The sequence below is a fragment of the Vidua chalybeata genome, chromosome 2, assembly GCF_026979565.1.
Source record: "Vidua chalybeata isolate OUT-0048 chromosome 2, bVidCha1 merged haplotype, whole genome shotgun sequence".
In the NCBI taxonomy this organism is placed as follows: Eukaryota; Metazoa; Chordata; class Aves; order Passeriformes; family Viduidae; genus Vidua; species Vidua chalybeata.
The window spans coordinates 2577912-2599061 of record NC_071531.1 but is presented as its reverse complement, the minus strand read 5'-3'; the positions used below and the strand labels follow the sequence as shown (position 1 = coordinate 2599061).

General features: G+C 39.2%; 1 protein-coding gene across 3 annotated transcripts in view; it reads right to left on the bottom strand.

The window, feature by feature from the left end:
- TTC3 (tetratricopeptide repeat domain 3) overlaps positions 1-21150 on the bottom strand; it is a 56061-nt gene that overhangs the window by 8516 nt on the left and 26395 nt on the right. For all 3 annotated transcript variants that reach the window (XM_053936557.1, XM_053936558.1, XM_053936559.1), the window contains 19 exons: positions 19778-19844; positions 18211-18327; positions 17751-17888; positions 16748-16831; positions 15856-15968; positions 12248-12374; positions 10175-10297; positions 9937-10038; positions 9482-9574; positions 9047-9111; positions 8309-8445; positions 6656-6970; positions 5551-5814; positions 5290-5336; positions 3988-4044; positions 2926-3002; positions 2672-2824; positions 1651-2494; positions 326-391 (listed from right to left, as the gene is read on the bottom strand). In XM_053936557.1, coding sequence (XP_053792532.1) covers positions 326-391; positions 1651-2494; positions 2672-2824; positions 2926-3002; positions 3988-4044; positions 5290-5336; positions 5551-5814; positions 6656-6970; positions 8309-8445; positions 9047-9111; positions 9482-9574; positions 9937-10038; positions 10175-10297; positions 12248-12374; positions 15856-15968; positions 16748-16831; positions 17751-17888; positions 18211-18327; positions 19778-19844 — 2989 coding nt within the window. The remainder of the gene's footprint in view (positions 1-325; positions 392-1650; positions 2495-2671; positions 2825-2925; positions 3003-3987; positions 4045-5289; positions 5337-5550; positions 5815-6655; positions 6971-8308; positions 8446-9046; positions 9112-9481; positions 9575-9936; positions 10039-10174; positions 10298-12247; positions 12375-15855; positions 15969-16747; positions 16832-17750; positions 17889-18210; positions 18328-19777; positions 19845-21150) is intronic.

Here is a 21150-nt window from a genome sequence, read left to right as displayed (position 1 = left end):
TGAACTGTCTCTATGCCCAAATGGAATATTCCAACACAGGTTTTGAGTGAGGAAATACCTCATAAACATTCAAGGTCTGAATAGCTTAGACTAAAACAATCAGAACAGTATCAAATATCAGAGTGAAGCTCAAAAATAATTTCCTTGTGGGGCTGGGTGATGTTTCCAAGAATATCACAGAACAAAATAACAGCCAAGCAACCCAAAATACAAAATATCTGTTAAACCCTGTTGTTTTCAGAGAACTTTCATTTCATTATTCAGTTTTTGGGCATTCCTTTAACCTCCCTCATGAGAAATGTAAATCAGGATGCAGGGAACTCACCTGTTGATTTTCAAATGGATGGAAAGGCAAAGTATTGGTTTCCCTATCAGCAACTTCCTGATTTACCTAGAACACACAAAAAAGAAACAGAATTTGATTAAAGATCTTCTCAGTTCATAGATGAACTGCTCTGGTTTGGAGCTTTTACACCTCACTGAGGGTTTTACAAATCCAACCCGAATCCAGGCCTGTAAACTGTGGGAAAACATTGTGGAGGTGTTTCTGAAAGGGATTTTTTTTCCTTTTCCTGATTTCATCGATCACAAGCAACTCCAGGGAGTTCTGTGAGTCTTTAAATAAAGCCATGCTCCAAATGTCTGAAAAATGAAGATTTGCAGGAGTGTCTCACCCTCCTGTCAGGGAGTGGCAGAGAGTGAGGTCCACCCTAAGCCTCCTCTTCTCCACAAATCCAAATCCTCAAATGTTGTGGAAGTGAAAATAAATCCTTGAACTCATCACAAAAGGAAAAAAAAATAACGACACAGAATAGAATGACTTTGCTTCATCTCTAAAGTGAAGCTGAAACTTTTGTGCAGCAGTTCCCTCTGTGACACCCAGGAAAAAAAAGAGCTGCAAAAACTTCAGGCCCAACAAAATTCAGTGAGCAGCTCTGAAGAATTCCAAATGAGAAATGAGTAATCACAGCGAGTGGCAGCAACTTAGAAGTTCTCAGGAATCATGGAATGGTTTGGGTTGGAAGGGACCTTAAAACTCATCCAGTGCCACCCCTGCCATGTGGAAAGGTTTAATTTCAGTTCATTAACTGGGCCTGGAATCTGTAAGTCTGGGATGAAAACACAGCGATGGAAGAGCTCTACACCAGGGATACAACACGGATTTTTAGGAGGAATCTCCTCGGGAGAGAAAGGAGATGCAAACCTCGAATTATGCGTGGAAGGGACCTCAAAGGCCACCCAGTGCCACCCCTGCCATGGCAGGGACACTTCCACTGTGCCAGGCTGCTCCAACCTGGCCTTGGGCACTGCCAGGGATCCAGGGGCAGCCCCAGCTGCTCTGGGAATTCCATCCCAGCCCCTGCCCACCTTCACAGCCAGGAATTTCTTCCCAATATCCAAACTAATTCTATTTATGTTAGTGTGAAACCATTCCCTGTGTCCTGTCCCTGCATCCCCTGGAAATTGTCTCTCTCCAGCTTTCCTGGGGCTCCTCCAGGCCCTGCAAGGCCACCCTGAGCTCAGCCCAAAGCTTCTCCTGTGCAGGTGAACAATGCCAGCTGTGCCAGCCTTTCCTGCCAGCAGAGCTGCTCCAGCCCTCTGCTCATCCTGGTGGCCATAAAATCTCTCCAGCATCGTTCCCTTCCTTACCTGAACAGCCACCACCCTTGTGTGAGGATTGCTGTTCATCCCGGGTTTATTTCTCCTTCCTTTTTCTTTTTTATCACATTTATCTTCCTCAGCTTCACCCGAACCATTTGGAAAAGCAGAATCCTTTATATCCAAGTTCTCCAACTGGCCCTGAAGGCCTTTGTACTCCTGGCTTTCACCTGGCACAAAACCCTCAGGGCCGTATTTCCCATGTGGAATTGCTGATTCCCAATTTTCCTGAGGAGCTGCAGGATGAGCATAAATAAACCCAGCCTGTGCCAGGGGCAATATTCCATATTGATAACCCCAGGAGCTCTGAGGCAAAAACACAGCCGGGCCTGCAGGCTCGAAGCCCTTCAGTAAAACACCTGAAAATGGAACGTTTTCCATGGAATCAACATTTTCATTTTCCAGAGGATTGCCAGGAGTGCAGGAGGCAGGGAAGGAGCAGGACAAATACTCTGGGCTGTGATAATCTGGTAAATCAGGAGCTGCTGCTGAAGGGGCGTCCACGGGGTACGAGAGAGGCTTGAACTCCTGGGCATAGGGATTCAAGGGCAGCTTGCTGTGGGAAGAATTCCCCTGGAATTCCCCAGATGGATTTTCCTTTTTATTCCCAGGCTCGTTGTTGCTTGGCTTTCCTTCAAAAAGGACCGAGTGCTTCCTGAGCCCAATCAGATTATCCACCCTGATGAAACGAAGGGATTTCAGCAGGAAGGGCTCCAGGCCGCCTTCATCTTCCACCACCTTCCGAGTTTCCTCAGGGAAATGTTCATATTCCCCAACCAGTAATTTATTATTAATTTCCAGAGGGCCATGCTCGTCCAAGATTTGAGAGAAATAACTTAAAAAAAAAAAAAAAAAAAGCGAATTGTTATAATTAATTAAAGTTTTGTGATCCGTTCATTTAACCCATTCCTTCACAGACACATTACACACACCAACGAATCCAAAAAATTATTGAAATTATGAAGTAAAATTCCACCCCCTGAAGCTGCTGAGTACAGAAATTTATACTCACTCATATAAATTCTCAGAGATTGGATCTGGATTATTATTATTATTCATTTGATAATTGTTACTATTTGATATATTATAGCGAGCTTCGAATTCCTCCAGTTGCTCCTGGAGATATTCTGGGATTGCAAAGGGTTCATTTGGAAAATCTCTGTACCTTAAAAATCAGAAAAAAAAAAAAAAAAAAATCAAGTTAAGCCAGCCCTGGTGTTTTTAAGGGATTCTTCTCCAGCAATAAAAGCAGAATCAAGTACTCACAAATTATTTTCTTCTATAAACATCTTCTCTTCTTCTCGTGGTGCTGTACTAACTCCACTGGATAATACTAAAATAGACTAATTAAAAACAGATTTCTTTGAGTTTTTACCTCACAAAAGATCATGTAAAATAATCCACTGCAAAGACCAGGAGTAACTTATTTACACTGAATTTTGTTCTTTCAATTCGTCATGTTCATTATAAACTGGAAAGTTTCCAGGTAAAATGATCAGTGCTAAGCCACAGCAAGAAAATTCTTAATTCAAGTTATTCATTCCTTCTTCAGAACTTATTTGGGAAAAAGAAATTGGGATATTCAGCCCTAAATCCCTCTTTTTTTACCAATTTCAACAAAATTTAATTGAACTTCCTTTTAAATTTGAGGCTGTAACAAATTGATCACAAGTTATCCCTAATTCCACATGTGACTCTGGTTATTATTGTCTACATCATTAAAAACATTTTAGTTGTCTTTATTTTTATTATCTAATAATTTAGAAATGCACAAATAAATGCACTTAATTAAAAAAAATAACTCCTGAGGGGAAAAAAATGAAGTTTACTCTTGAAATTCTAGAAAAATTATAACAGGGTGAGGGCATGAGGTTTTCAATAAAGCAAAATCCTCCAAAAGGCAGCAGAAAATTCAGGCAGAATAATCCAATAAAATCTATAAAATAATGAATAATTAACGACATTCCTGAGCATGAAATGGAATTTTTGCACTGAATTCCCATCTTCCCACATGAAAAATCAAAATCACAACAGCAATTCAGAATTGAGCCAGTGGAAGGTGCCTCCAGTCAGAGCCAAAGTGAGTCATAAATAAATTTAAAAATAGCTTTTATACTGATAAATTTTAACAAAACTGTATAATTTAAGTCTTAACAGTTTAATTTTATTTCAGGAAAAGCTACTTCAGTAAGGAGTCTCCTCAAGGTATTCACAAAACCAGCTCCCATTCATCAGAATGCCAGAAATTCTTAAAAAATCCCAGTTTTTAGGTGGGTTTTTAGCAGTAAATAGGGGGTATGTGCTTTAGCAGCTTCCAAACTTACTGACCTTTGAATCTTTCAAATTCTTCTTCCTGTTTTTGTTTTTAACTTTGATTTCATTATTCTGAAACAGAAAATAAAATGAAGGCACGGGATTGGCAAATGTTGCTTCAGTTTTCCAAGAAAGACAAAGATGAAGGAACTGAAATTTGAATTAATTCTTTAGCAGGATTTGGGTTACAAATAAGAATTACAGGTTAATAATAATGAATAATTATTACAGAATGATTACAGGTTATTTTAGGCTGTAACACTGAAATCAAAGCAGTTTTCTTGTGCTGGTTTTCATTTCATTCTTGGATTGTCCCAATTCATGAAATGCAAAAGAAAAAAAAAATCTGCATTTCATTTATGTGTACACTTAAAAATCTGAATTTTATTAATGTGTACATTAAAAATTCTGCATTTCATTTATGTGTACACTGAAAAATCTGAATTTTATTAATGTGTACATTAAAAATTCTGCATTTCATTTATGTGTACATTGAAAAATCTGAATTTTATTAATGTGTACATTAAAAATTCTGCATTTCATTAATGTATAGATTTTTTAAATCTGCATTTCATTAACATGTACATTAAAAATTGTGCATTTTATTGACATGTACATTGAAAATTCTTCATTTCATTAGTGCACACTTAAAATTCTGCATTTATTAACATGCACATTAAAAAGTCTGCATTTTATTAGTGTACACTTAAAAATTCTACATTTTATTAATATGTACATTCAAAATTTTGCATTTTATTAATGTGCATCTAAAAAATTCTGCATTTTATTAATATGCACATTCAAAACTCTGCCTTTATTAATGTGCACATTAAAAAGTCTGCATTTTATTGATGTGTACATTTAAAATTCTGCATTTTATTAAGGTGCACATTAAAAATTCTGCATTTTATTAATATGTACATTAATTAACTTTGAAACTTTATTCTGAATCAAAAGCAAATCTTGGATTTTTAAAGGTAAATTTAACTGCAGACAAGAAATTCAAATGAGGGTGCCTCAAACACAGAATTAACTGAAATCCAAAATCCATTTCTGCCAATTGGGATGGATTTTAATGATGGCACCAATCAAAAAGTGATTCAGAATGAGGCACACTTGAAAAATTATTATTAAATAATTCAAATGTCAAATAAGAATTAAATAATTCAAATATCAAATAATTTAAGAAAAGGGAGCTAAAACAAAGAGATTAAAGCTCCAATAAGTCTGGAGCACAAGGCTGCAAAATATTTCCTTTTCTAAAATAGCAAACATTTCTTTCTGAGCTGAGGGCAAAGAAAAATGAAGTTCACTTACTGATAAATTCTCATTTCCCTGCTTCTTTAATAAAATAGTTGGATCATCTGTTGAAAGGATAAAAGTCATGGTGATTGATGGAAATAGCAATATTTTAATTATTTTACAATTTAACTGTGAAATCACAAGAATTCTGCTACTAACCCTGTATCCAACACCACCAAAGCAGCTCCAAAACTGCAGCTGCAGAACTTTGATGTCAAAAACTGCACGACAAAAATGAATTTTTAGTGGGAATGTCTGATCCCTTTGCCTACTCACCCATTTTATCAAAGAATTCATCTAAAGCTTGATGGAGGTGTGGAAAATGTTCTCTGTTTTCTTCTAAAAGCCATATAAAACAACGGGATTTCTCTAGGGGAGGGGTGAGGAAATAATCACAAATTTCTTGCTTTTCACCATCAGCTGCCACATAATCAAATTTACTGCCATATTTCTGGTTCCACAGTGGGGTTAAAATAGAAAAGTCAAGCTCTTGCAGAACTTGGCCATATTGGAGGAGAAAGTTTTTTGTGGCTGTCAGACCTGAAAAAGATGAAAAAAAAAAATATCCCAATATTTCATTCCAGCTTTAAATTATTAGTGCTTAAAATGTGATATTCCTCTTCAAAGGGCGAGAGTTTGGTCTGGAAATTCAATGTACAGATGATGTGAGAGCTTTTGTGTCCTGGAAATGCAAACAAAAAATGAGGAATGGTGTTGATATAAATTCTACTCTCACAAATGATTATTTGTATAATGATAACAACAAGATTTGGATCTAGGAATGGAATGGAGTGGGGATGGAATGGAATGGAATGGAATGGAATGGAATGGAATGGAATGGAATGGAATGGAATGGAATGGAATGGAATGGAATGGAATGGAATGGAATAGAATAGAATAGAATAGAATAGAATAGAATAGAATAGAATAGAATAGAATAGAATAGAATAGAATAGAATAGAATAGAATAGAACAGAATGCTAAGAATTCTATGAATCCTTGGAAGGATATGGATGCGATAAAGCAAAATGAAGAACGCCAAACCCCAAAATTCCACTTTTTTTTCCATTATAAACCCAACAGGAAACTGCAGAGCACCAACATGAAATTATTTCCAAGCTTAATGGCAAAACCCCACCATTATTTCCACTCCAAAACCACATTATTGCTGCAAATATCAGCATTCAAGCCCATCCTGGGATTTTACAACCATTTAAAAAAAATCATTCCATTTTCTCTGCCACATCGCTGCAGAGCTCCCGAGCCTCCCAAGTTGTGCTTCCCCTCTGGAAATCGGGGAAAGGACACAGAGGAGAAGCCTGACTGTGCTGTCCCAAAGGAGGAGAAGGGAGAATTTTTCTGTGCTGCTCACAGAACCCACCCAGGTGATCCAGGTGCTGCAGCCACTTGTGCACTTTGGGATCCACCTCTCCCAGCTGGCTCAGCACGTGCAGGAAGGCTCTGCTCTGCACCCGGCGCTTCTCCTGGATTAAAGAGCTGAGCAGCTGCTCCAGCACCTCCTGGGAAGTGCTGCTGGTTTGGCAGTGTGAGGTGAAATCCTCCTCTCTGATCACACCCCAGGCCAGTAATTCCTTTAATAATTTGGCGGAGTCGGGGACAGCAGCTTTGATCTGCTCGGAATTGCGCTGGATGTGCTGCAGGACCAGGTCCCCAGCGTATAAATCCTGGCCAGAGCCTGGAAAATCCAAAAGATGCAATTAAAAAAGCACAAAAGGTGCAAGATTTCATCGTCCTCACCACAATTCCAGCTTAAAAAGCAACTTAAAAAACTTTAAAAAGCCTAAAAACTTTACAAAGCTTAAAAACTTAAACCAACTTATGAAGCACAGATAATTTGGGTTAAGTGGTGTTTCTAATTGTTTGTTTTACACTGAAAATTACAGGGTTTAAAGAATTATTTTCTTCCATACATCCTGAGCATCAGGAATTTGATCCAAGGTTGATTTAAATTTTTGCTGAAGGAAACAAACACCTCGCCCAGATTTTAGGATGAGGTCACGGTGACCTGCACTGGCTCCAAGGATCACAATTAAAGATGAGCCAGAGAAAAGGAGAGAGCAAAGATTTAAAACAAAACAAACAGGAAAAAAAATTAATTATAATAATAAATGATTTTACAAATCCACAGGGAAGCCAAAATCTCCCATATTTTTCAGGATATGCCACTGAACAGGGAACAGGCACCCAGAGAACACCAGGCATGGGATTAAAAAGATACACCCAGAGTATTTAACAGGGAATCCTAGGAAATTATAAATTAATTATATCCCAAGTTGGTAATACAGACAAAAAAAATCTATTTTCCAACATCCCTCCTTTTTCCTTTGCCCTGAGAGGCTGCAGGGGAAGTTCCCAGCTCTGGAATGTGGAGCAGCCAACGTCCAGCAAGCAAAAGCTGAAGCTTTAAATGCCTACAAAGCCACAGACTGAAATATTTTTATTTTCCCCAATCATCTGAAATGTACTTTTCAAGTCACTGCAGGTAGGAGATCAGTCTGTCTTTATTTGAGGTATTCTCTAACAGTGTCCCAAGGTGTTTTTCCTGAGATCCCTTTTCAGGGCCTTCACTCAGAATTGGAGCCTCTCCCCTTTCCAGGTTGATTTTGTAGGAACCAGCCAAGGGAAAAAAAAAAAAAATCAAGGTTTTCACCAAGGAATAAAACCACAGAGTAACATCCCCCAGCAGTTTGGGCAATAAAAACAGAAGTTAAATAAAATTTATCTGAAGTAAAAATGCACATTTTTCACAGGGGGGTGATGCTCAGTGTTAGGATTCTGCTGTGACTGAACTGGGCTTATTCAGAATGCTGATTCCATTGCTCTGTGCTGGCTCAGAATCCCAGAATCCCGGGAGAACTGAGGCTGGAAAAGCCCTCCAGGCTCATCAAACCCAACCTTTGATCCCTACCCTGTGTCCCAGCCCAGAGCTTGGGACGTGCCAGGACCCCAAACCTCCCATCCCACCCTTTCCATGGAGAAATCAGCCCCAAAAAAATCCCCCATTCCCACCTACCCCTGTGCTGGCTGAACTGGGATTGGTCATTTCCCTCCTGCTTCTCCTCAGCTTTTCTCCTGGCACAATTCCGGGCCTCTTCTCGCGCTCGTTTTCGCCGCTCTTTTTTTTCTTGCTTCATTTTTATCTTCCTAAGACTGCAAAAAGCAATTCAGCAGCCAGCCAAACGTTAATTGAGGTGAAAAAAAAAAAAAATCACACTGGGAAGTATAAATGGAATAAAAGTGGTCTTCATTTAGAAGCAGAGACCACAAAACTTCATGAAAATATTGATTTCCTCAAGATGTAACAACTTTTATTCCCATTGAAGATGTCTAAATTAAGATTGGCTTCAATACTTTTAATTTATGACTCAGCATTTTCAACCAAATATTAACATGTTACTCCTTTCCTTTTTAAAAATCTGTTTTGTTTGTCCTCTCAGCTTAATTCCTCATTATTTAAAGGTTACTTGACCAAAAAATTGCAAACTCAGTTATGTCAAATGTCTGGGTAGCAGGGACTACAGCAGCAGCATAAAATACATTTTTATTTACACTTTCTAAACATTCACTCAAAATAAATTCTGTGGAACAATTTAAATGCTTTTACCATCGGATTATAATGGATTCTACCAGATTTTTTTTTTTTTGGTTTATCAGGCAAAAGGGCAAGGATAACTTTCCAAAATATTTGCAAAAAGGCATGAAAATCCCTCCTGCTTTGCTCTCAAATCGATTCAAACAGGACAAATCTTACCTTGAACATTTCTGTTTTATACAGGCCCTTGGTGGTTCCTTGAGTTTTGGCATTTTTTGTTCAAACTACCAAAATAAGGGATAGGACAGGAATTAAATTTGGGTTATGACACAACAAACCCCACAGTCATTTCTGCTTCTCTCAGGTCAGTATTGCCCTGGGGAGAATTCATAACCTGGGGAAGAATTCTCCATCCTCCTGTGCCTCTGGGGAGTTATTCCTGAAGGATTACTGAATTCATTGAATTCCATTCCCATCCATGCCAATGTGACCACAAGGCAATTCCTGCTCCACTAGAACAGGGAATTCCTATTCCTAAATAATCCTCACATTCTGCAAAGGCAGCACAATTTTGTTCCTTGCAGTTACATTCTCCCTTCACTTTATCCCCCTTAATATTCTAATTAATTTAATATGAAATATGACATTACTTACTTCACATTTTACCAGCCCAGAAGAATTGAAAATAACTATTTTTGAAATAAAGCCTTTACAATCAGGAGTAAAACACATTTCCTTAAGGAAGTCCTGCAGGAGAAAAGGACACACACAACAAAGGCATTTAAACCCACACACCATTTGTATCCCTGCACAAATTAATTCCTCAATTTGAGGTGACCAAAGCAATTAAAGGAAGCACAATCCCAAATTCTTCCTGGATGCTGACTTGGGAAGGGCTGAAAATCAAAAATCATGGAAAATCTGTGGCATCTTTTATTCTTTTCCTCTCTCCTCCAACTTCACACCCAAGAGTCAACTTCCAGAATAATTCTAGGAGTTCCAGATTTCCCTTCATTTTATCCTGGCTGCTGAATTTTGTGGAATTCCTTGACATATCTCAATGCTATGATCTTAAAAAATTAAAAATTCCAGTCTGGCAAAGGCCTCACCTTATCATTTTTATCACTGTAGCTTGCTGTTTTCAGTTTTTTCCAGCAGCTGATGTGGAATTCCAGTCTGCACTGCTGACAGCAAATAACACGTATAAAACCCTAAAAATGGCAAAAATTGAACATTAAAAAAAAAAAAATACAACAAAAAGCAGTGTTTAGCTTAGCAGATTACATAAAAAGGGGGAGAAAATACATCGAGTTTTACTTCTCAAACCTTTCTCAACTGAAAATTTACCTTAAAGTCTGGGTCTGTAAAATATATTTGGATTTTGGAGTAGCCATGGCACTGCTGATATCGACAAACAGCATCTGGCTCTGGAGGGAATTTACATTCCTCAATGTAATTCCTTAAAGCCATCTGGAAAAATAAGAATTGTCAGAGACAAAGTGCACAGAAGCAGGGAAAGATTCAACTTCCACTCACAAACTCCTGCAGTGAAACACATCCCTCTAGGCAAAGCAGTGACTAATCCCAAAAAACCAACTCTTTTCTAGTGAAAGCCAGGCAAGATTGGCCTTTTATGGCCAAAATATTCCAGGGATTGCTTCAAGTGCTGGCAGCTGAGTGCTCACAGCTTCATACACCCAGAAAAATGCAGGTTTGCCCTGAGCCAGTGGCCCACGCCCTGCCCCATTCCAAAGGGTTTTATCATTGTCCAAATGATAAAACAGAACCTAAGGGGCAAAAATGGAGTTTTTTGGTCATTTCTGAAGATTCCCAGCATTGCCAGAGTGTCTCACCTGGCACCTGGGCTAAGGATCAAGCTCAGAGCTGGCCCTGGGGAACCAGGGAGGTCTCCCAGGATCATTTCTGAGGGGAAGACACCAGAGTGGCTTCATGTGAAATCAGGGCAGGGCTGGAAGTGATGCCTCAGGTTTGAGCTTTTTTATGTTTCACATTCTGTGCTGCTTCAGTGTGTGGGTCTGGGATTCACATTATGGGATGGTGAGCTCTGTTCACAGAGCAGGGAGACAAAACAATTCCTTCTCCAGCTGGGCACCAAGGACAAATGATCCAAAGCTCAGGCCCAGGAGCACAAACAGCGTGGGCTGGAGAGAGAAAAACAAGCAGGATGGGAGTGCCTGGGCTAAAGCTGGAATGGGACAATGAACTGCAAGGTGCAAATGGAGCAGAGCTGATCCCAGTGAGAGCCCCCGGGAGCGCTCGTGCATTTTGGGACCATTTTGGTTCCTCTTGGCTGCAGCCCTGGCTGGGCTCTGGTGCTGCCCAAGGTGGATCCATGGAGGAGATCCTTTAATAAATCCCTGCTTTATTCTTTAGCTCTGCCCAGCTCTGCTTTAGCTCAGCCTGCACAAGGTATCAGAAGTGAGCCCAGATTAATAAAACACCACCAAGAACAGAGCCCTGGTAAAGCCTGGCAGATTTCTGCATTTTCCACAGGTCCCAGACCATGGATGGATGGATCCAGGTTGTCCCTGAGAAATCCTGAGAGTTGTTTTTGGCAGGAAGAAGCCCAGAAATGTTCCTTCTACCACAAACTCAGCAGGTTTGGGGAGTTTGGCCAAGTGAAAAACCGTCCAAATTCAGCTGTGTCAAAAATGCCTCTGTGCAGAGCAGCTCCTGCTGCCAGATTTTTCCATTCCAAGAGGGAATTTTACCATGTAAATCCCAATGTTTTATCCAGGAACTACATGGTCAAAGTCTCCTGGTTTGGATTTAAATCTTCAACGTCCTTTTTTTTGCCAGCTCAGATTTTTAACTGGTTCTCCCCAGAATTCTGTTGTGTGTTCACACCTGAAATTTTGGGAGTGTGCAAGGAAGAGAATCAAACATCATCCCAAAGTCACTGGGGCTGGAAAAGAGCTCCAAAATCCAACCTGTGACACATCCCCACCTTGCCACTGAGTGCCACAACCAGGCCCTGCCTGGACAATTCTGATAAATGATAAATGAAAAAAATGATAAATAAAAAAAAAATTTAAAAAATATAAATAAAAAATGATAAATGGAAAAATTATAAAAAATAATAAACAAGTAATGATAAACAAAAAATGATGGAAAATGACAAATGGAAAATTATTTCACCTGGTGAGCTCAAACAAAGCTTGCTCTCCAAACCCACTGGCCTGTGGAAACTGCACAATTCCCATTGTGGAAAAAGGAGAACTGGAATTTACCCCACTGGAATTCCAGCCTCAGGGTCCTGCCAGCTCAGCCAGGCCACTTGGAGGTCTCAGAGCCTGGCACAACTCCTGCCCTGCTGCTCCCCATCCCTCCCTTAGCCCACATCCCCCTTGGCAGGCAGGAGCAGGACAATTCTCTGTTCTTTTCTTTTTTAAACATTACCTGTAAATTCTCCATTCGTGTCTCCTCGATGACCTCAGTTGTTCCTGGCCAGGTTAGAACTCCAGGGACAATCTTGAAATCAATCATCAGCTTTGACCTCAGGAACTGGTCGAGGGCATGAGCAAACCTGGAGTTGGGAACAGGGAAATCACACTCAGATCTCCTGGGAGCAGCTTCCTGAAACTTCCACCACCCAGGAGCAACCTGTGGTGACTGAGAGGATGGGGGATGAGAGATCACCTGGCCCATTAAATGTTGGGTTTGGGGTTTTTTTTTTATTTTTTGTTTTTGTTAAGGTCAGGATTGAAGTGTTTCAGATGGTACTTTGTGTTTAGATTTAATGTTTATTATTTTTATTTACATTATCGTTTTATAAGTTGTGAGTTCTACAGCATTTTACTATTCAGTTACAAAACGGATAATTATTTTTTTCTATAAGGTTTTTTTTAGGGTTAAATTATCTAATTAAGAAATGACACTTAAATTACTTTTACTTTTAACTTAATAACTAATTATTCATGTCCTGTAACGTGGATGTTTTCTGTCTAATTATATAACACTACTTAAACTTGTGGAGGAGGAGGAGGAGGAGGAGGAGAAGGAGGAGAAGGAGGAGAAGGAGGAGAAGGAGGAGAAGGAGGAGAAGGAGGAGAAGGAGGAGAAGGAGGAGAAGGAGGAGAAGGAGGAGAAGGAGGAGAAGGAGGAGAAGGAGGAGAAGGAGGAGAAGGAGGAGAAGGAGGAGAAGGAGGAGAAGGACTTCTGCTTTAAAACTTTTATCTTTTTCTATATATATTTCTATCTTCTAAAACTTTAAACTCTAAGTTTTCTACCTTGTGACATCACACACTTCTAATTAAACTACACACTCGTAATTTTAGTGTTGTTAATTAATTTTGGAAGTCTTCTCTATGGCTTTAAGTTAAATGCAGTGTTCTCCTGAGGGTCTGTGTCTTTCAGCACAGGAAGTTTTAAAATTCTCAGCCTCCAGGGCTCCAACATTTGAATTTTCTGGTTATCTTTGAGGCAGAACACTCCAGGTGTGAGGCAGGAAGGGATCCAGGCAGGGATGTGGGAATTCAGGGTGGGGACACGAGGGACACAGCCAGAGAGTGGGAATGGCTCTGCCTGGATGGGCCTGAGGTGGGAAATGGATTGGGAGAAAATTTTTTAAAACTGGATAGAAGGTTTGTATAGTATGGATTTGTATGTCAACTCTGAGATAAGAAATGCTGACTTAGAAATGCTATGGAATAGGACAGACATTGTTGAGAGAGAAATGCAATTAGAAATAAGTTTTAAAAGGTGGTTTTGTAAATAAGATTAGATATTTTGGAGAAAGAGAACTATGAAAAATATATTGGAGTAAGATTTATGAGGGGTAATTTTAGATGACTGGTTTCTAGTTGGCTTCTGATTGTGAATTATAACATCTGTATTGTCTCACCCTTCACGTGAGACTGAAAATGGAATAAAAGTTTTCAAAACACCTCTCAGCTGCCCCATCTCTGGGTCAGAAAAAGGCTTAATCCGACAGCCTGAGGTTTTGTCACTGTGTAGGGATTTTTTGGGGGTCAAGACTGCCAGGGAAATGAGCCACAGGACTGGGATGCAGATCCCAGGAAGGAGGAATTCCCTCTGAGCATCCACCACCCCTGGGCAGGTGCTTTGAGCCACCCACAGCAGGAGGGGAGAAGGTTCAGGACCAAAACTCCTTTATTTGGCATTTTTTTTTTGGCATGGCAAGGGGCAGCAGGGAGGTGGGGGCTGTTCCCTGAGGAATGGCAGAGCCCCAGCTCCAGCTGGATCCAACAAAGCCAGGCCCAGCTGTGCTTTCCTCAAGGAAAGGAGGGATAAAAGGGAAAACATCCAGCACAAAACCTCCTTTTTCTTCCCTGTGAGGAGCAGGGGAAAAAACTCCCCCACTGCCCATCCCTGTGGGCAGCTCAGAGGGAGAAGAGCTGGGAATGAGGGAGTGAATTCCAGCCTGGGATAAAGGAGGGGAGGAGAAAGGTGATTTTAGTTGTTTTGTTTCCCACTCACCAATTCTGTTTTAATGGACAATAAGTTATTTTTCCTCACGTGGAGTGTTTCCTGTGACTCTTTAGGAAATGGTCTCCCAGTCTTTACCTCCACCCTGGAGCTTTTCCAGGGAATTTCTCCCCTCTCCCCCCAGAGGAGCAGGATCACAGCTGGATCAGGAGCTCCCAGCCAGCCCACCACGAGCCTTTAGGGGGGATTTTGACCCCACAGAGCACCAGGGAGATCCCAAAATCCCCCCACAGGCAGCTGGGATTCCACGAGGGGGAAATTCCAGCAGGAACCCCTGGATGGGTGCAGCAGCTCCAGCTCTTTGCTCTCTGTTTGTTCCTTGCCCTGTCCCTGCATTTCAGGCTCTCCCTGTCCCCCTGGGATGTGCAGCTCAGAACACATCCCTGCTTATCAGCTCCAGGGAATTTGTGACTCACTGGAGCCTTATCTCAGGCCAAGGCCACCCTCCAGCTCCCCAGGGGTGAGATAAAGTCAGATTTCTTTAGGATGCATTTTTCCCCCCAGAACAAACGGGCTTTGTTCTTTTCCTCTGAGCCCTCCCCCACTGCAGGGCTGTGATCCCTGAATCCCAAATATTCCCTCAGATCTGCTCTGTTCAGCAGCTCCCATCAGCTCCTCAGCAGGAACAAACTTCCACTTGGACTAAATCCATTGGATTAAATGCACTGGATTAAACCCATTGGATTAAATAAATACTATTAAACCCACTGGATTAAATCCAGTGGATTAAATAAATTGGATTAAACCCACTGGATTAAATCCACTGGATTAAACCCATTGGATTAAATAAATTGTATTAAACCCATTGGATTAAACCCATTGGATTAAATAAACTGTATTAAACCCATTGGATTAAATAAATTGTATTATAAACCCATTGTATTAAACCCACTGGATTAAATAAATTGTATTAAACCCACTGGATTAAATAAATTGTACTATAAACCCATTGTATTAAACCCACTGGATTAAATAAATTGTATTAAACCCACTGGATTAAATAAATTGTACTATAAACCCATTGGATTAAACCCACTGGATTAAATAAATTGTATTAAACCCATTGGATCAAACCCATTGGATTAAATTCATTGTGTTTAACTCACTGGATTAAATCCACTGGATTAAACTCATTTTATTAAACCCATTGGATTAAACCCACTGGATTAAATCCATTGGATTAAACTCATTTTATTAAATCCATTTTATCAAACCCCTTTTATTAAATCCATTGGAATAAACCCATTGGATTAAACCCACTGGATTAAATAAATTGTACTATAAACCCATTGGATTAAATAAATTGTATTAAACTCACTGGATTAAACCCACTGGATTAAATCCATTGGATTAAACTCATTTTATTAAATCCATTTTATCAAACCCCTTTTATTAAATCCATTGGAATAAACCCATTGGATTAAACCCACTGGGTTAAATCCACCTGATGGATGAATTTAATGATTAACACAGAAAAATTAAAAGCCCCACCACGCACAGTTCCCCAAATAAAAAGATTTTTTTTCCCAGCAAACCCGAAAACTTTCCATCAGACCAACCTGTTTTGCCTGAGGTAAACCCTTCCAATTCCATAGTGTGCCAAACAAAAACAACTTTCTTCTGGATATTCCTCCATTATTTTCTTAAACTGATGTTCAGCCCTTGCCAATGCCTACAAAAGAAATGTGAGACACAAATATAGGGAGTTTTGCCAGAATATTTCCACTTTTCCTGGCTCTTTTCCTCCCTGAGAGTGGGTCAGTGTGTCCCATTCCCTGATCAGCCTTAGGGGCAGTAAATGGAATTACACACCCTTGTGATCACAGGCAGAACTTCCCTTTCTTTTTAAAAAAAAACAATTTATTGTGTAAACATGGAGGTGCTGCAACACAAAGGATTTAAATGACTGAGTTCAGCTATTTTTAAATTCACTATTAAATTCAATATTATCAAACACTGCAGGAAGAAACACCCCAAAAAAAAACAACCCCAGTTCTGGTTTGGCATTTTCCATCACCCAAAGCAATCCCTGGCTCTTGCTTTAGGAGCAGAATATTTCAGTTCAAAACACCAGTGCAGAGCAGAAATAAAAATGATTGACTGTAACTTCTTGATGCTCAGATGCTCATTTGAAGGCTCACAAAGAAATTTTATTTGATAGCCTAATTCACCCAAAACCATCAGGGATTTAATTAATCCCAAATATTCAACTGCACAATTCCAAAATGTGTCCAGAGGTTTCCTTCCCCCCTCATCTTCCCAGTCAGGAAGATAAAAAAAAGGGATGGGAAACTGCCTGAGCTAGAAATTGGAATTAAGGCAGTATTTAAATATAAATAAACAAAATTAAATAAAAATTAATGTATAAATATATAAAAACATACAAATAATTATAAAAATAAATATACACATAAATATACAAATAAAAATACAAATAAATTTATGTCCTACCTCAGGATGTCCAATTCCCAGGAGGGCAGTGGCATGTCCATAGAGGAATATAACATAATTAATATTAAGAATATTCACATATTGCTGCAAAAAAAAAAAAAAAAAAAAATAGGGGGGGTCAAATTATAGTCACAGCACAACAAAAACATGGTAAAAATACTGTGAATTAATTAAGAGAAATCCTGGATGACTTTTGGGTCAGTGGCTGATTGGGTAAAGATACACAGACACCAAATTTCACAGAATTTGCCATCAAAATCCTTTTTACCCTTCATTCCTATGAATCAAGGTTCATCTGACAATCACAGAAAATACCTTTGAGATCATCAAGTCCAACCAACAATGGTGTTTTTATTAATAAAAATCACAATATTTCATCCAAATGTTACTCTTCTATGAAAAATAGGGGAAGGGAAAGGGAAAGGGAAAGGGAAAGGGAAAGGGAAAGGGAAAGGGAAAGGGAAGGGAAGGGAAGGGAAGGGAAGGGAAGGGAAGGGAAGGGAAGGGAAGGGAAGGGAAGGGAAGGGAAGGGAAGGGAAGGGAAGGGAAGGGAAGGGAAGGGAAGGGAAGGGAAGGGAAGGGAAGGGAAGGGAAGGGAAGGGAAGGGAAGGGAAGGGAAGGGAAGGGAAGGGAAGGGAAGGGAAGGGAAGGGAAGGGAAGGGAAGGGAAGGGAAAGAGAAGGGAAAGAGAAGGGAAAGAGAAGGGAAAGAGAAGGGAAAGAGAAGGGAAAGAGAAGGGAAAGAGAAGGGAAAGAGAAGGGAAAGAGAAGGGAAAGAGAAGGAAAAGAGAAGGAAAAGAGAAGGAAAAGAGAAGGAAAAGGAGAATATTTTGGAAATGCAGGTGTGTGTGTGTGTGGGGGGGGGGAAATTCCTAAAATATTTCCCTCTGCAGCCAACAACTCAATACAATAATGATGATTCTGGGGGAAGGGAGGAGTGGCACCGGGTGGCGGAGGCAGAAACCTCCATCCCTGCCACAGAGAAGGGACTTCTGGTCATTTTACCGAAAATCCCGAGGTGTAGAGGATGCTCAGGAGCTGGGAAAAGGCTCGTTCAGCCCCGTGGCACTGCTGCTCCCGCAGGGCCCTGCAGCCATCCTGAGCCAGGGACTTCACATCCTCTGGCAGAGTGTTGAAATCCACCTGCAACGTGCAGGCAGGTCAGTCAACCCAAAAGCAAACTGAAGTTTTCTCCTTTTTTTTTTTTTTTTTTTTTTTAATTTCATTTTTAATAAGCAAGAATATTTTGCCGAAGAATTTTACACTGCACCTCCAAATTTTTTTTACACTGCACCCAAAACACATCCTGTGCTGTTGTTGGGTTGTTTTTCCACCCTCCTCTCACAATTTGCAGAAAAACACTTGCAGCCACCACAACAACCAGGATTGGTTTGGGGGAAGGAAGGAGTTGCATGCACAAATTTGAATTTTTGGGATAAAAACCAGGTTATTTCTCAGAGTTTACCGTGACTTCTGGAGCATTCAAGGCTCTCAGCAGGGGTAATATAAAGGGTTTATCTCTCTTTGGCGAAGTTCCATCACCCTCCTGCCCAAAGGATTTTGTATCTGGTTTGACATCCACCTGGAAATGTTTCACAGACAGTAAATTCAAAAGCAAGCAGAATATTTAATTCAGAAAATAAACATTTGCTAAAATACTTCGGAGACAGCCAAGTGGAAATTCTGCATCCTCCTGAGTTGTTTCACTTTTTAAGCACCAAACGAGGGGAATTTCTACAAAACCCTTAGATTAGATTTTCATGGTGGTGCTAATCTCTTTAAAAATCCTCATTTTTATTCTAAATTTCTCTCCTGAAAGCTGCAACTTTAGTTCAAGCATCATTTTTATTCTTCTTACACACAAAAAAAAAAAAAAAAAAAAAAAAAAAAAAAAACCCAAAAGCACAGCCCAGACTTCTGCTTTTCCTCACTTTTTGCACCCAAAAGTTTTTGGAACAGCTGAGAATTATTTCCTACTGCAACACTTTGTGTCCAGCTCAGCTCACGCTGGAAGGCTTCACAGTCCATTATTTTATTCTGTTATTTGTTATTAGCTTATGCTAAAATTATTATTTTGTTTTCACTGCTGATACTTCCTGAAATCTGCAGGAATTTCCAGCAGCAGGGAGACTGTAAATAATAAAGACTTATTTTAATTTCCTACAGCTCCTGGGTTAATGCTGTCCCATGCAGCTACAGAACAGAATAAATTAAATTAGTTTAATGCTAAATTACATGACATATAAAGCAGGTAAATTAATGAAAATGTTCCTTTCAACACCAGCAGTGAATCAACAAAACAAAAAGAGGTATTTGATAGGAAATCAGGGGTAGAACCTGCACTTTCTCCTAATTTCAGTTTTGTCCTGTGAGGTATTTCATAATAATAAAATTATGAATAAAGATTTTCATAATAAAGAATAAAGATTTTTGGTATCAACATCCCCCAATTAACAGGGATGAAAGAATTAATTATGTGCATTATGTCACAATTTCCTTCAGGAGTTTATTGGTGATTGACCAGGGAAGGAGAATTTTCCCTCCATGTGTGAATTTCATGAAATTTGTATGGATTTTATAATGTTTCCAACAGCCATTCCACAAAATTGGTTATTTCCAAATGCATCCAACACTGGAACGAACATTTAGGCAGAAATTTGGGAAGGCCAGGTTTTAATTTTTGATTAAAAATGATCCCATCTGGGTTTTAATTTTTGATTAAAAATGATCCCAGCCAGGTTTTAATTTTTGATTAAAAATTATCCCATCTGGGTTTTAATTTTTGATTAAAAATGATCCCATCCAGGTTTTAATTTTTGATTAAAAAATGATCCCAGCCAGGTTTTACAGCAGAAGAAGAAAGAGAAACCAGAAGAAAATCAGAATAAATCAGAATAAATCAGTGTAACCACAGAATTCCTGCCTCTGATCAAAGCCAAGCAGAGTGTCACATTTTGGAATTAACCAAAATTTTGTGCAATCTTCCCAAAAAATGAGAAATAATTTCCAATTTAAGGCTGGATTCTCTTTACCTCTGGCCCAGCACAGAAACCTTTATCCTCCATGGTCTTAGACTCCTTCTTCAAATCCATGGGATCCCTACAAAAAACCAGGACAGGGGCCCCAAGGGTTGGTAAATGTGCTTTAAATCTCAATTTATTTCCAATAAAATGTGGTTTTCATAGGTTTGATCATCTCCCCCTCAGCAGAGAAGCAATTTTGGAGCTGGCTCAGCTGCTTTAAAGAGGATTTGTTCCACAGAAAATGAAAATATTCCCCTCCTTGAAGTGAAAGGAAAAGGAAGCCACTGATTAATCAGTTAAACGACCTCTCCTGTGGCAAAATTTCAATTTTCTTACCTACACTGGTACCCAGAAAATTATGGGAAAACAACAGCATTGTACTGAAACCAATATTGATTAAAAGAAATTTGGGGTTGGGGGGGTCACACTTAGATTAGGACTGGGAATTATCAGTTTTCCTAAAGAAACCTGAAATCTGCCTTGGGAAAATTCTCTTGAAAGGAAACTTCCCTATTTCCATGTAAAAATCCAAGTTTTCTGCACCCTCATGTTTTGAGCCATCCTAAACACAACCAAAAATCTCCAGAGCGTGGTGGCCCCAGCACCACTGGAAATATTGAATGATTTCCTCTGATAAATTCTGTTTTAAGTGGGAGCAGAAATACAATATAAATATAATTAGAAATATATATAAATATGTAAAAAAGATATATTTAATATATAAATATATAAATATATTTTGTATTATATATAAAATATGTATTTATAAATAGAGCTATATTTATATATAAATATGTATTTAATGTATAAATATTATATATTGTGTAAACATATCAATATATAAATATATCAATCAATATTTAATAAATAAATTATATATATAAAAATTTAAAAATCAATTAATATTTAATATTATAAAATCGATCGTTTGACCTGAATTAATTGAATTTTAGCCCCAAACACACCCATTTCCCATTCCTGTTCAACAGGAGCATCCCTGGCCTTAAAATCAAACTTTTGATTGTGCTTTGAATTGGAGCCAACACACAACTAAAGGACTCCAAGCAAAGTTCTTTCCTAAAATAAAACTTATAAAAGCAGATTTCATTTTTTTTTTCCCCTGAGCTCAGGGAGTGTCAGAAGAGCCTGAACAATTATTTGGTGCAAGGAGGCCTTGGAAATGAGGCAAGAGTTACAATTATTGCTGTAACTTTGGATGTAACAACTGAAACAAAACTCCTGTCACGCCTCTGCTTTAACAGCAAATATTCAAATTATGCCTTCCTTTACTAAAACTCAGCTGGGCATGGAAGATATTCGGTTTTCAAGCAATAATTGTGGAAAAAAAAATGGAATTTTGGGGATTTATCCATTATCAGGAT